Here is a 16,136-nt window from a genome sequence, read left to right as displayed (position 1 = left end):
GGCACACTAGGTTATATGCAGCGTCTGGCTCCATTTGCTGGCAGGGAGGCAAAAACCCAGGAGTCTGGACTGATCTGGGTATGAACAGGAACAGATATTTTTTGGTATTTTCTTGGCTTAGTTTGACAGCTGGGTGTAAAATAATTACTGAAGGAGAAGGCCTCAGAATTCTCTGTCTCCCTGTGGCTACCAAAGCTAACGCCATATGCTTTACTAATTATGTCAACTCAAAGTGTTCTGGGTAGGCTCTGATTGGTGCCCGATGCTACAGCATTGCTACTTCTTACTACTGACAAAGTTGCCATACAAATATTTACTTACACATGAGTATTGTGATCTCCTAATGGTGGGACAGCGCTAATAGACTTGACCACGTGTCCAATTACGTAAACAATAGAGAGATAAATGATAGTTCTGAAAAATAAGAAACAGCATTAGTCCAACGTGTAATGTCAACATTTGAGATTGCATCAGGCAGCATTTTAACATGAGTAACTTTAAAGTTGTCTCTGCCATGTGTCCTTTTGCAGCAGTTTAGTGTTATTTTAAAGTACTCTACTGCCTTAGGAAGCAACAAAAACCTTTGAAAAATTATAGACCTTTGGTAAGTCACTTTACCTTCCATTGCCTCAGGTACAAACTTAACAGACCGATACAGTAAAGTGCGCTCAGCTGAGTGCACTGTTTAACCCGTGGTTGGAACGCACGTCCACAACCCCTTATACCATAAGAGGTTTAGCGCATCCAAAATACGTGTCCAACCCCCTGTGAAACTTAGCACTCATCATAGGTAAATGCATGTTGATGAAGCTATTAGCTATTCGCACATTTGTATGCTCAGAAATGAATCCCAGCCCAGAGCAGGCATTCATTTCTGAGCGGTCCAAAAAAGTGTATAGAAAGGCAAAAAATACTGCTTTTCAGTACATTCTCCGACTTAATATCGTGGTGATATTAAGTTGGAGGAACCAAAAGGTTAAAAAAAAAAAAAAAAAAAGCCACCCATTTTCCTGTGCAGAGGTTAGGAAAACGGCTGCTCTGTAGTATTCTGACTGCTGGAGTTAGAAGTCGGTGGTAAACCGCTATCTGATGGGAGGAGCACTCAGATAGGAGTTGCAATCTGTAATGTTCCGTAGGCAGAGTTTAGCAATCTGTTGCATTAAGACTGCTGGAGATAGTAGTAGGTGGATCCCTGGGCCGGTGGCAGATGACCACGCCCTCGGGGGAAGATCCCGAGAGGGATCACCGGCTAGGCTTAGAGTATGGAGACAGACACACCCTAGTTCTTTTATTAAACAGGTTATGAAACCACCAGAGGTGGCAGTAGTGAGCTGAAGTGCCCGGCAGGGCTGAAGTCCTTCAGATACAGGATCAGCGATCCCTGGATGGTTGAGCTGTTGAGAAACTGTAGACAATGAGTAGGCAGGGTATGCAGAGTTCATGAACAGAACTTAGATGATAAACACTCACATATAGGTCTCAGGGAGCTCAGGAGCTGGAAAGGATAGGCCCTCGAGGAGCGAGTACCTGGTTCCAGGGAAAGCTCTGAGAGAGCGATGGTAACTCACAATGCTGTAGACAGTGATAGGCTTCCAGGCAGAAGAGAATTAGCAGATAGTCAGGAACGAGGGCCCTCGAGAAGCGAGTACCGGTTCTTGTCTGTAACCTGAAAAGCAAAGAGAGAGCGAGGCCTCCGAGGAGCGGGTACCTGTGGTAAGTCCGAGGAGGCAGAGTAGCTAGGGAATCCCAACCACTAGCCCTTGCTAACTCAGGGCCTCATTTTCCAACGCTAGCGCAAACTTGCGCTAGCAGCGCAGTCTTGCGTTATCAGCGCAAGCGTGCATTAGCGATATGGGGGCGGAGTCGGCCCCGGAAGAAGAGGAGTCGGGGCGTCACCGGGGCTGACTCTGTAAAGAAGGCGCGGACGGCGAAAAGGTAAGGAGCCTTTTCGCGTCCTATTTCGCGCCCAATACGCCACCTTTCACGGTGGCGGTATTGGGTGCAAAACCGGCAGCGATCACACCGCAGCGGTGCGATCGCTACTGGCTAGCGCAGGATCGGCCCCTCCCCCCCCGTTTCGCCCCCCCCCCCCCGCCCATTAGCGTGATTTTCTAAAGTATCGTAGGCCTGCGATACTTTAGAAAATGAGGCCCTCAGTTTGATAGCGATAACAGAGACCTTTAAATATCGGAAGCGGATGACATCATCTCAGGGGGACGCCCCTGAGGTTTGCGCCCTTGCTGGTACTTCACTCGGAGCATGCGCCCTAGGCTTCAGGCAACATGGCGGATCTGCAGCATCGAGCCGGTCCGGGGACGCTGGAGGGAGACGGCAGGGAGACACCGCGGCAGCCAGCCATCCATCAGACCTGAAGGGAGTCGCCACAGAGGTAAAGAGGGCGGAGTGAAGACATCGGGCAGCGATGGTCGCAACGCACTCGTAAAATTAACCCGCTGACAGCCACCCACTGACAGCCCCCTCATTTAAATATTATATTGCATGCCCAGGAGAGGTGGCCGGGCGGGTGTTGGGAAAGCGGGTGCTCAACACTGAGCACCTGCTTTCCGCATGACTTCACCGTACCGGCCAGTTAAGATTGTGAGCCCTCTGGAGACAGGAAAATACCGACAGTACCTGAATACAATCTGCCGTGACATTCTGAAGAGCGCAATATAAATATAATAAAATGTACTTCTGTATAGCAAGGGTAGCAACAGCCAGAAATTTAGATCCCCCCCCTCCGCACCTGCCCTGCCTTCGCCCCACTCCAGACTCTCCTGTTAAGCCCATCAGTAGAAGCCTTTGCTGGGAACACACAACATTGATAGCCTCTGCTGAAAGTTCATAGGGGCCGATGCAATACAGTGCGCTCAGCCGAGCGCACGGTATAACCCGCAGTCAGTCGCGGGATAAATAGGCGCTAATCCACCCCCTAATGCAATATGGGGATTAGCGCCTATTTAACGCACGGAGTGAATGAGATAGCGCTCATCACTTGCAAATGCACATTTATCGCTCAGCTATTAACGCCTGCCTGGAGCAGGCGTTAATAGCTGAGCGCATTGAAAAGCAGAAAAAACTGCTTTTCTGTACTTCTTTTTTAAAGTAAACAAAATAAAATAACTTGGCAGACCTCCAAGTTATGAAGACTGACGCCGGTAAACTCTGCCTCAGGTTTTCATAACCGGCCATCTGCCAGTAATGAAACTCGGCGGCCGCTTTCGTTACTGGCAGACAGGCAGGTTATGAAAACCTGAGGCAGAGTTTACCAGCGTCGGTCTTCATAATCTGCAGCCGCGGCGGGTCACGTTAGGAAGGAGGCGCTAAGGTCATGCAAGCGACCATAGCGCCTCCTTCCTAGCGCGACCCCCCCCTTGATTTCCATACTGCATGGCTTCCCCTTTGCGGGCGCCATGCGTGCATTAAAAATGCGGGCGCTGAAAAGTCAGCGCCCACTTTCAGCGCACATAATTGCATCGGCCCCATAGACTGGTAGGATGGGTGCAGTGATGTTTCCTGGTGCATGCATTTCCTATTCATGACCCCTTTCTGGTGGGTTAGACACCCAAAGCAAAACTCTCCTGCCACAGCATGAGCTGACAGAAAACGCCCTTCTCTGGCATCATTATTAAACTGAAGGTGGGAAAATCAAGACCTGCTGCACCAGCGCAGTTGAAATAAATTCCAATGTACCAGCAATTAAGCCATGTGAATTAACAATTTTAACACTAGCCTAGCAATACTATAATTCCCTGTACGTCCCCGGATCAGTCCAGACCCTGGGTTGTGCATCCTGCTCAGACTAGAACTGAAAAGGCATCCCATAATAGAACCTCCCCTGCTCCCTTCAGTATTTGTCTGTCTCCAGCAGATCCAGGCAGCTGAACCCCTGGCTCCCCTTCTCATCTCCTTATCTTTTCTCCGTGGGGGGGGGGGGGGGGGTTCTTTACGGATCAAGCAAGTATTAACCAGTGTCTAATTTTAAAATTATTTGAAAGTTTTCTGGATTTTTACTAGGAGACAGATTCTGTCTCCTCGCTCTGCTGGGGGTCCGGGGGGGGGGGCTGTGCCCCTTGAAATTACTTCAGCCTGGACTTCCTTTCCTAGTGACCTTTGGGGTGAAACTGGTGGTCCAGTCCCTCCCCCTTTTCCACTGGCGGTACCACTTGGGCTCGGCCTTTCTGCATTCATTTTCTGATACATTTAGTATCATGAGCTGAGAGTAAGATTTACAAATTTCAAATCATTTCCCTTAAGTAAGAAGACCTATCTTGGAGATACTGATGCCTTCCTGCTCATCTGCTTCCCACACACATGCACTGGTGCTTTGTGACGCGATGGAGTATAGTATTCACTTACTTGAATTTCCCTAAATAGGAGTCAGCAATAATAGCTCCAAAGACAGGCATGAAATAACAGAGACCGCTAAAGGCATGGTATATCGTCGTGGACAGCGTCTCATCCCAATGAAGAAAATAGTAGAAATACAAAGTCAACACGGCTGAAAAGAAAAACAAACCAGAGAGAAAACAGAATTATATTCCTCATATTTGGAAACCTTACAGGAAGTCAGGGATGGAGTCAATGCTCATGTGAATTCAGGGAAGCAGGAGTAAGGTAGTCTTACACGTGGCTTGCAAGTCGGGAGGGAAGGATAGGGTTAAACCCAGGGCGAGTGCATCCATTAGGCAAACCAGGCGGTCTCCTAGAGTGTTAAGATTTGAGGGGCGGCAAAATCCTGCCCGTGTGAGGTCTACGGCGCTTTTGTACCGGAGCTAATACCGTCAAAGAAGGGAGCACGGTGCTGGAGCCACTGCCACCCGGAGTGAAACTGGGGGAGGGGTGGGTGGGTGAATGACCATAGGCTTGCCTAGGGCGCCAAATATGCTTGCACCGGCCTTGGTTAAACCCAGTCCTGTCAGGTGGGTATTCCCAGTACAGGAGCTCTTCCACGTGACAGAGGAAGAGTCAACTGTCCCAGGTTAGCAATGCTAATTACAGCGGTAGCCAGCTCTATCTCCCCAGCAAAAGGAGGCAAACAGAGCAGGGAGGCCTGAGCTACAAGGACAAATGCTGCTCTTTGTTAGCATACTGCATTATAAAAAAAAAACCAAAACATTTTTGGAACTTCCACATTTTGAATTTCAGGCTGAAATTATCTTTGAATATCTTACAAGATATTTTTTTTTACTTTTTATTTTCATAAAGGCATGCAGATCAAAGAACGTGAGATTTGGAAAAAAACAACGCAGAGCATGTACAATATATGTTCCGACATAGAAAGTTAGACACCTTCAGTGTACTTCCAAGAGCAAAAAAAGACTTGGTCAGTTCTATGCAGACTTGTAATATATTCTGTAGCAGCCCCATACTCGTTCATACTTAAAGTCCTGGTTTGCAAGTCCATACCTGAGCTGTTCCAGACTGGCAAGTTCTTGAGGCTGTGAGTGCCAGTAATTTAAGCATGACTTAGATTTCCAAAACGTAGCAACAGTCGATCCAGCCACTAACAGTAACTGAGTAATTAAAGGTTTATTGGATTGAGGAGTAGCATATTGTCCAGTGTACCAAATAACACAAGCGAGGGTGTAAGATGAATAGGGTGTAAAATAATATCTGCTATTTCCTGCACCACATGGGCCCAGAAGTATTTTATACCTTGGCATTCCCACCATATATGACAGAATCCATCCCTGCAGCCAGTATCATAGCCAGGAAAAAGATTAGCATCATACATAGGGGTCTGATAGCTTCTGTGTAAAAGCTTCACCATAAGTTTAACCTATTTTGCACAAATGGATACCCGATGTGACAATTCCCATATAACCCTTCTAATTTCTTTCATCATACGAAGTACCCAGATCGCTATTCCATTTATCTGTCTGTTGTCGTGAGGCATCTTTCCCAAATTTATGAGATAGGATACTTCTGTATATTATTGCTATACACTTTTTCTGACACCCCTATTCTATTAAAATATCTAATCGAGATTGGAATGCTGTACGGAGTTGAAAATAAACACGCAGAGAGGTCTGGTCTAGCTCAAATTCTTGCAGAAGAGACTGGATGAATACCATCCCAGAATTGCGTTAAGAAGACCAATCCTTTTGTTCTCCAACTCAGTACCTCGGGTGAAAACGTGCAGCCCAAAATACATGAGTTTTTATATAAGAGGTAAAAACAACAAGGAAGCAAGCTCCATATCGCCAGACTGCTCTTTTTCAGTAGCTAACCATGCAGCTTTATTATTGTCTGCCAGCCAGGCCTTTAATAAAGCTGCCCTAACAGCCCAATAATAGTTCCCTGTACGTACCCAGATTAGTCCAGGACACTTGGGTTTTGCCCCCTGCCAGCAGATGGAGACAGAGAAAGTTTCACCGACACTGTTCATATCCCAGTGCGTCACCTGCAGTCCCTCATAAGAACATGCCATACTGGGTCAGACCAAGGGTCCATCAAGCCCAGCATCCTGTTTCCAACAGAGGCCAAACCAGGCCACAAGAACCTGGCAGTACCCAAACATTAAGAAGATCCCATGCTACTGATGCAATTAATAGCAGTGGCTATTCCCTAAGTAAACTTGATTAATAGCAGTTAATGGACTTCTCCTCCAAGAACTTATCCAAACCTTTTTTGAACCCAGCTACACTAACTGCACTAACCACATCCTCTGGCAACAGATTCCAGAGCTTAATTGTGCATTGAGTGAAAAAGAATTTTCTCTGATTAGTCTTAAATGTGCTACTTGCTAACTTCATGGAATGCCCCCTAGTCCTTCTATTATCCGAAAGTGTAAATAACCGATTCACATCTACTCATTCAAGACCTCTCATGATCTTAAAGACCTCTATCATATCCCCCCTCAGCTGTCTCTTCTCCAAACTGAACAGCCCTAACCTCTTTAGTCTTTCCTTGTAGGGGAGTATCTGGGAGTTCAGTTCAACACACTAGCAGAGAGAGTGTTTCTCATGGAGAGAGACTGCTGAAACTGCAGAGTCAGATTAGGCTTCTGCTAGAACTTTCGGTGCCCAAGGTCTGGGACTATTTACAGGTCTGGGTTCTATGGCATCGACATTGGAATTAATGCTTTGGGCGTTCGCACATATGTGGCCTCTACAAGGGGCTCTTCTCCAGCTGGAATCCTTTATTGTAAAAGTTTCATCTTCCTCAACCATTAGAGGGGGAAACCAGGGACAGTCTTTTTCGTGGTGCTTACTCACACCAATCTCGAGTGTGGTGCGGAATTGAAGATTCTGAATTTGATAATAGTTACCACCGATGCAAGCCTCTCTGGATGGAGGGCGGTGTGGCAAGATCAGTCAGCATAGGGCCAGTGGTCGGATCAGGAGGTCTCATGGCCTAACAATCGGTTAGAGACTAGAGCGGTGCATTTCGTGTTGCTTGCCTGTCTGCCAAGGTTGCGTGGCCTTCCAGTTCCGATCCTATCAGACAATGCGATGACGGTGGACTACATCAACTGTCAAGGTGGAACCAAGAATCAGGCAGTGGCTCAAGAGGTCCAGGAGTTGATTCTCTGGGCAGAACAGCACTTGAAGTGGCTGGCAGTTTCTCACGTTGCTGGAATGAACTACATTCAGGTGGATTTTATCAGTCAGAGAAAGTTAGACCCCGGGGAATGGGTGATGTTGGAGGCAGCGATATGTGTCATTCACAGACAATGGGGATATCCTGACCAAAGAAAACACCAAGGTTTTGCAGTTTTACAGCCACTGAACAGAACACGGTACAAAGGAATCGGAGCTCAGGTGCTCTCGTAGACTCGAAGGGTTCTTCTTTGTCTTCCTTCCTATGGCCTCTGGTAGATAAGGGATTATGGCAAATAGAAAAATATCCAGGCAACGTGATCCTGGTAGCTCCAGAGTGGCCACAATGACCATGCTTCCCAGATGTGATCAACACAGCCATAGATGGGCCCCTGAGATTCGGTCATCGGTCGACTGTTTTCCACCAGAGCCCAATATTTTTGGATCAGATGGCTCACTTGTGTCTCGCGGTTTTGCTTCTGAGAGGAGACAACTAAAATGGAGGGGATATCCCGAAGCGATTATTTCCATCTTCTACATCCTTGACATATGTGCATATTTGGAGGGTCTTCGAGTCCTGGTCGGCTGTTGACGGAGTGCAGCCTTAGTCTGTTCAGGCTTCAGTGTTGCATATTTTGGATTTTCTACAGAAAGGTTTTTTTTATAGTCAAGGGACTGCCTTTAACTCTCAGAGTGTCCAGGTAGCGACACTGGGTTGTCTACAGGATAAGATGCAGGGATATCCTCTGACCACACATCCGGACACCTAAGTCCACCTAAGTCCAGGCAATCTGGGTACCCAAGGTGAAGCTCCAGCTAGCCTCTGTCTCCTTGTGTGCTCCGCCTCCTGGTGGCAGACACTCTCTGGGTCTGACCAGAGGGCCGTACCAATCCTGCACCAGGCCAAGGACCCACCTTCAGCACAACAATTATCGCTTGGATGTCGGGGGTCCGGCTTCCATGTGCTTTAGTGAGAGTGTTCTATGAGCAGAACTCCCCACGTCCCACCTGAGTTAAGGGGAGCTTAGGTATATCCCAGGTACCCAGATTGCCTGGACTTAGGTGGACCTCTGGTAGTCTCCCGGAGAGGTGTGCCCACCACGAGCAAGGGTGAGCGGCTGATGCAGAGTGGAGAAACTAGACCTGAACCAGAAGCTTCGGAGACCTCGGAAAGGCAACAGTTCAGAGAGATCCTCCGAATGAGACAGGCAGCGCCTGCAGGTCTAGCCACGTGGAAGCCGCAGTTGTTATCCAAGTACGTTGGCCCAAAGGTCACCGGGGGCCAGAAGAGAGTGTCCGAGTGAAGTGCAAGGGTCAGAGCCAGAGTATTAGTCCAAGAGAGGTCAGACAAAGCAAGGGTCAATACCAGTAACAATCCGTGCGTAGTTGAGACAAGCGAGGGTCGGTTCCAGGCGGCAGACAGAAGAATGATCAGGCAGGCAGTGGTCAGTTCCAGGCAGCAGACAGTAGAATGGTCAGGTAGGCAGTGGTCGGTTCCAGGCAGCAGACAGTAGAATGGTCAGGCAGGCAGAGGTCAGTACCAAGAAGTCAGTCCAGATAGGTACTACCTGGGAAGGACACAGGAACAAGGAGACGCTGGGACTGGAGACTATGGAACAGGAGCCACTTGGAACAGAGGCAAACTAGCACACCTACGATGTCGACCCAATTGCCAAGGCAAAGAGCAGTAGTCTGAGCCCTGCTTATATACAGGGCTCAGGTAACGTCATTGGGGTGCGCTGATCTGGGTACATACAGGGAAAGGAAAATTGGTTCTTACCTGTTAATTTTCGTTCCTGTAGTACCACAGATTAGTCCAGAGACACACCCATTTACTCGGGGGGAGAGTCCGCTGCTCGTATTGTTGCTTTGAATAAGGTGCCTACCTGGTGCGAAGGTGGCGGACCTCACGCGTGACCTAGATAGGATTTTAGACAGTGCTGGGGAGGAGCCGGCTGTCGTGGTACATGTGGGCACCAACGACATAGGAAAATGTGGGAGGTAGGTTCTGGAAGCCAAATTTAGGCTCTTAGGTAGAAAGCTTAAATCCAGAATCTCTAGAGTTGCATTTTCTGAAATGCTCCCTGTTCCACGCGCAGGTCCCCAGAGACAGGCAGAACTCCGGAGCCTCAATGCGTGGATGAGACGATGGTGCAAGGAAGAGGGATTCAGTTTTGTTAGGAACTGGGGAACCTTTTGGGGAAGAGGGAGTCTCTTCCGAAGGGATGGGCTCCACCTTAACCAAGGTGGAATCAGACTGCTGGCGCTAACCTTTAAAAAAGAGATTGTTCTAGTTTAAAAACTGCTCTAAGGGGAAAGCAGACAGTCGCTCAGCAGCGCATGGTTCGGAGAGAGGTATCTTCAAAGGATACTAATGATGTATTAGAATTAGGGCATCCCAACAGTGAGGTTCCAATAAGAAAAGTAGTCCAAGGGCCTGTAACTAAAAACTCACCTGAGCTAAAAAATTCTAACTTATCCCTATCAATTAAAAAGCAGAATGAAAATACAAACAAAAAACAAACTTTGAAATGTTTGTATGCTAATGCCAGAAGTCTAAGAAGTAAGATGGGAGAATTAGAATGTATAGCAGTGAATGATGTCATAGACTTAATTGGTATCTCAGAGACCTGGTGGAAGGAGGACAACCAGTGGGACAGTGCTATACTGGGGTACAAATTATATCGCAATGACAGAGAGGAGCACCTGGGAGGCAGAGTGGCGCTTTATGTCCAGGATGGCATAGAGTCCAACAGGATAAACATCCTGCATGAGACTAAATGCACAATCGAATCTTTATGGGTAGAAATCCCTTGTGTGTTGGGGAAGACTATAGTGGTAGGAGTATACTACCGTCCACCTGGTCAAGATGGTGTGACTGACAGAGAATGCTAAGAGAAATTAGGGAAGCTAACCAAATTGGTAGTGCGGTAATAATGGGAGATTTCAATTACCCCAATATTGGCTGGGTAAATGTATCAATGGTAAATGCTACAGATATAAAGTTCCTGGATGGAATAAATGACATTTTTATGGAGCAATTGGTTCAGGAACCAACAAGAGAGGGAGCAGTTTTAGATCTAATTCTCAGTGGAGCACAGGATTTGGTGAGAGAGGTAATGGTGGTGGGGCTGCTTGGCAACAGTGATCATAATATGATCAAATTTGAATTAATGACTGGAAGGAGGACAGTAAGCAAATCCACGGCTCTCGTGCTAAACTTTCAAAAGGGAAACTTTGAAAAAATGAGAAAAATAGAAAAAAACTGAAAGGAGCAGCTACAAAGGTACAAAGTGTGCAAGAGGCGTAGTCATTCTTAAAAAATACCATCCTAGAAGCACAATCCAGATGTATTCCACACATTAAAAAAGGTTGAAAGAAGGCAAAACATTACCAGCACGGTTAAAAGGGGAGCTGAAAGAAGCTATTTTAGCCAGAAGATCTTCATTCAAAAATTGAAAGAAGGATCCAACAGAAGAAAATAGGATAATGCATAAGCATTGGCAAGTTAAATGTAAGACATTGATAAGACAGGCTAAGAGAGAATTTGAAAAGAAGTTGGCCGTAGAGGCAAAAACTCACAGTAAAATCTTTTTAAAATATATCCAAAGCAGAAAGCCTGTGAGGGAGTCAGTTGGACCGTTAGATGATCGAGGGGTTAAAGGGGCACATAGAGAAGATAAGGCCATCGTGGAAAGATTAAATGATTTCTTTGCTTCGGTGTTACTGAAGAGGATGTTGGGGAGGTACCCATACTGGAGAAGGTTTTCATGGGTAAAGATTCAGATGGACTGAACCAAATCACAGTGAACCTAGAAGATGTGGTAGGCCTGATTGACAAACTGAAGAGTAGTAAATCACCTGGACCAATGGTAACAACCTCGGGGTTCTGAAGGAACTAAAAAATGAAATTTCAGACCTATTAGTAAAAATCTGTAACCTATCATTAAAATCATCCATTGTACCTGAAGACTGAAGAATAGCTAATGTAACCCCAATATTTAAAAAGGGCTCCGGGGCGATCCAGGAAACTACAGACAGGTTAGCCTGACTTCAGTGCCAGGTAAAATAGAGGAAAGTGTTCTAAATATCAAAATCACAGAACAGATAGAAAGACATGGTTTAATGGAACAAAGTCAGCATGGCTCTACCCAAGGCAAGTCTTGCCTCACAAATCTGCTTCACTTTTTTAAAGGAGTTAATAAACATGTGGATAAAGGTGAACCGGCAGATGTAGTGTACTTGGATTTTCAGAAGGCGTTTGACAAAGTCCCTCATGAGAGGCTTCTAGGAAAAGTAAAAAGTCATGGGATAGGAGGCGATGTCCTTTCGTGGATTACAAACTGGCTAAAAGACAGGAAACAGAGAATAGGATTAAATGGACAATTTTTTCAGTGGAAGGGAGTGGGCAGTGGAGTGCCTCAGGGATCTGTATTGGGACCCTTACTTTTCAATACATTTATAAATGATCTGGAAAGAAATACGACAAGTGAGGTAATCAAATTTGCAGATGATACAAAATTGTTCAGAGTAGTGAAATCACAAGCAGATTGTGATAAATTGCAGGAAGACCTTGTGAGACTGGAAGATTGGGCATCGAAATGGCAGATGAAATTTAATGTGGATAAGTGCAAGGTGATGCATATAGGGAAAAATAACCCATGCTATAGTTACACAATGTTAAGTTCCATATTAGGTGCTACCACCCAAGAAAGAGATCTAGGCGTCATAGTGGATAACACATTGAAATCGTCGGTTCAGTGTGCTGCGGCAGTCAAAAAAGCAAACAGAATGTTGGGAATTATTAGAAAGGGAATGGTGAATAAAACGGAAAATGTCATAATGCCTCTGTATCACTCCATGGTGAGATCCCACTTTGAATACTGTGTACAATTCTGGTCATCGCATCTCAAAAAAGATATAGTTGCGATGGAGAAGGTACAGAGAAGGGCGACCAAAATGATAAGGGGAATGGAACAGCTCCCCTATGAGGAAAGACTAAAGAGGTTAGGACTTTTCAGCTTGGAGAAGAGACGGCTGAGGGGGGATATGATAGAGGTGTTTAAAATCATGAGAGGTCTAGAACGGGTAGATGTGAATCGGTTATTTACTCTTTCGGATAATAGAAAGACTAGGAGGCACTCCATGAAGTTAGCATGTGGCACATTTAAAACGAATCGGAGAAAGTTCTTTTTCACTCAACGTACAATTAAACTCTGGAATTTGTTGCCAGACGATGTGGTTGGTGCAGTTAGTATAGCTGTGTTTAAAAAAGGATTGGATAAGTTCTTGGAGGAGAAGTCCATTACCTGCTATTAATTAACTTGATTTAGAAAATAGCCACTGCTATTACTAGCAACAGAAACATGGAATGGACTTAAGTTTTTGGGTACTTGCTATGTTCTTGTGGCCTGGATTGGCTACTGTTGGAAACAGGATACTGGGCTTGATGGACCCTTGGTCTGACCCAGTATGGCATGTTGTTATGTTCTTAAGTAGTTTTTCAATGCTGATCGATTATGCTAAATTTGGAAAATGAGTTTTCCATTATTTCTTTGGGCAACTTAACCTTTTTCTGGCTTGATGAAGGGGAATGAGTTCGCTTACAAATTTATGGTTGTTGCTGTCATCTTGACTTGGGTACAGGTGAATATTGATATATCTCTTCTCCCTGTCTATTTTTAATACTAGACATCTGAGACAAGTATATCATTTTTTTTTAACTTCCAGAGTGAGAAAGGCCCCTGCTTTTTCCCCATATTTATTAAACTTCAAATGTGTATATTTGAGGGAAGATTCAACCTTTCTATCCTCTATAGTTTTTAGAGCTTGCCTTACCACATCTAATTGACAATATGTTTTTGTTCTGCCCCCAGCAGTGTGTACACATTTACATTTATTGACCTTGTGGCTGTGAACTACGTTCAGTGCTGCATCTCTGCCTTACAACTGTGAAAATTGTATTGTGGGTAACGTAATACATAGTAACATACATAGTAACATAGTAATGACAGCAGAAAAAGACCAAAATGGTCCATCTAGTCTGCCCAGCAAGCTTCCCAAGGTAGTAACTGCTGCTCCATGCCGGTTTAGCTTTTTTATTTATTCCCATCCCTTAGCCTTTTAGGGATCCAGTGTTTATCCCATGCCCCTTTGAAATCCTTCACAGTTTTAGTCTTCACCACTTCCTCCGGAAGGGCATTCCAGACATCCACCACCCTCTCAGTGAAGAAATGTTTCCTGACATTGGTTCTAAGTCTTCCTCCCTGGAGTTTCAAATTGTGACACCTAGTTCTACTAAATTGTTTCCAAGGTTTGTTGACGACCATGGATCATTAAAACCTTTCAAGTATCTGAAGGTCTATATCATATCATATTGCTACCCAACTTTATCTTTAAATTGTATTTGTTAAAACTCTAATGTCACTCTCCTAATGTAAACCGTTATGATGGCAAAACCGTGTTATGGAACCCTGCCCGCGGAGCTAACCCCCACGAGCAGGCTGCACTCACCTTCCCCCATGCTGCTTCTCCCCGACGCGGCCAGAACCACGGACTGTGCTTCTCCTTGCGGCCCGGAAGCTGCCTCTGCTGTCCTGCCTTGTCGCGGCACGGTGCCGCCGAAGTTGGGCCCTCTTGTGCGGCTGGAGCCGCGGACTTAAGTTCTCCTTGTGGCCCGGAGGCTGCCCTGATACATCGTATTCACTGCGGCCGGAGCCGTGGAATTTACTGCTTCTCTTTGTGGCACAGGAGCTGCCGCCGACATCACCGTCCTCCTCCGGGACTGCAGGCCGCATCCCCGGGCTGGATTAGCAGCTGGAGCTGCCCCCAGGGCCTCCTGCAGCGGCTGGAGCCGCTGCCGTCATCGTGACCTGCCTTCAGGCCCAGCCCTGCTCTTACGCGAGGTCGACGCTGTGCAGGCCGCTGTCCATGGTCCTACACAGTTCCTGCTTCCTTCCCCTTAGGTGCCGGCGCGTGTCTCTCTTCAATATTTAAAGGGCCAGCCACAGAAGTGCTGCTGGCCCCACTTTTGATTGGACTTCCTGCTCCAGCCCTATATAAGGGCTGCTCCGTCACTTCAGTCTTCGCCTTGCATCGAAGTTACTTCACTCTGGAGGATCCTGCCTGCCAGAGTTCCATCAGGTCTTCTTCGTGGAGCTCCTCTTCGTTTCGTCTTCATGTCGTGTCAAATCAAGTCAAGTCATGTTTCGTGCCTGAGGTCCTCGTCCAGGTGTCCTGGTGTTTTGTCTCCTGGTGTTTCGTCTCCTGATGTTCTGCCCTTCTTGGTGTTCGCTTCAGTGCTCCTGAGCCTTCTGGTACCTGTCAGGCCGTGCTCTCTCGGATGACGTCTTTTCCGAGCGTGGAGTTGCCTACAGGTGGAATTCGTTCCTGCGCCCCTGAGCCGTCATGTCCTGTGAACCTTCGTGGAGCTCCGGATGACATCTGGCTTCGTCGGAGTCCCACCTCGACTGGATTCTTCCCTTTGCTCGTCCCGTTCTCAGCATGGTCCGTGACCAGCCTCCTCGGGCTGTGTAGGGCGCACAGTGGGACAGGGTGGTCCGCGACCAGTCCTGCGGGTGGACTGTGTAGGGCGCCCTGAAAGACAGTGCCAATGTTCACCCTCCCAGCTCTCGTCTCGTCTGGACTTTGTCAAGTTCCTCGTCTCGTCCTGGACGCTGTTGCATCAGTCTTGGTGTCATGTCTTCGCCTCAACGTCTTGTTCCTGATGTTGTCACATCGACCCTGGTCCGGGATGCCGTCGCATCGACCATTGGTCCGTGATGTCTTCGCATCAGCCTTGGTGTCATGTCCTCAACTACCTTGGTGTCATGTCTTGTTCCAGCCCTCATCTCTGATGCCATCCGCATCAGCCTTGGTGTCATGTCTTCATCTGCGATGCCGTAGCATCGACCTTGGTGTCATGTCTTCATGTCAAGGCCCGTCTGCCCTCATTCTCAGGCCAGGCCTGCTGCTCCATGCCGATCCAAGCGGCAGGTCCAAAAGGGCTCGGAATGGTCGGAGGACCATTCAACTTCCAACATCATCATGTTGTTGGCCTTGGGAGCTTGCAGGCCTGGCAGAGGGTAAGACCGTCAGCCATGCTGGAACACACCATCAACCCTCGGTTCGGTCCTGGATTCGTCTGGGGTCGGGCTGAGGCCCATGGGCACACTAAACACCCCCTTCTCAACAGAATGCAAGGCCATGTGCCCAACGACCGTGTACTGGCGATGGATCCGCCTTGTTCCAGAGTCTTGTGTGTTCCTTGACTGGTTATAGGACCGAAAAAATGTTTTTCAGGACTTTGTGTTACGACCTGCTGGAGGCGCCAGCTTTGCCATTGTCTCGACCTGCTGGAGGCGCCAGCTGTCTGGATTTTTTACGACCTGCAGGAAGCGCCTGCACCCCTACTGGTTTTGCTGGTTTTGCTTGCCCAACCTGGGTTCCCTCCCCCAGGTCTTCTTGGTGTTTCTTGGTCTTGCTTTTTGCTTGTTTCTGCCTTTGCTCTTTGTTTGTTGCTTGTTTGTCCTGTTCTCTTGATGTCGTCTCATCTCCTGATGTCGTCGCATCGACCCTGGTCCGGGATGCCGT

General features: G+C 47.1%; 1 protein-coding gene across 4 annotated transcripts in view; it reads right to left on the bottom strand.

The window, feature by feature from the left end:
* Positions 1-16,136, bottom strand: part of SLC15A2 (solute carrier family 15 member 2) — a 273,407-nt gene that overhangs the window by 195,566 nt on the left and 61,705 nt on the right. For all 4 annotated transcript variants that reach the window (XM_029605210.1, XM_029605211.1, XM_029605212.1 and 1 more), the window contains 2 exons: positions 4,360-4,501; positions 322-414 (listed from right to left, as the gene is read on the bottom strand). In XM_029605210.1, coding sequence (XP_029461070.1) covers positions 322-414; positions 4,360-4,501 — 235 coding nt within the window. The remainder of the gene's footprint in view (positions 1-321; positions 415-4,359; positions 4,502-16,136) is intronic.

Source organism: Rhinatrema bivittatum, chromosome 6, assembly GCF_901001135.1.
Source record: "Rhinatrema bivittatum chromosome 6, aRhiBiv1.1, whole genome shotgun sequence".
NCBI classification, from domain to species: Eukaryota; Metazoa; Chordata; class Amphibia; order Gymnophiona; family Rhinatrematidae; genus Rhinatrema; species Rhinatrema bivittatum.
This window is presented reverse-complemented; position numbering and strand designations above follow the sequence as displayed.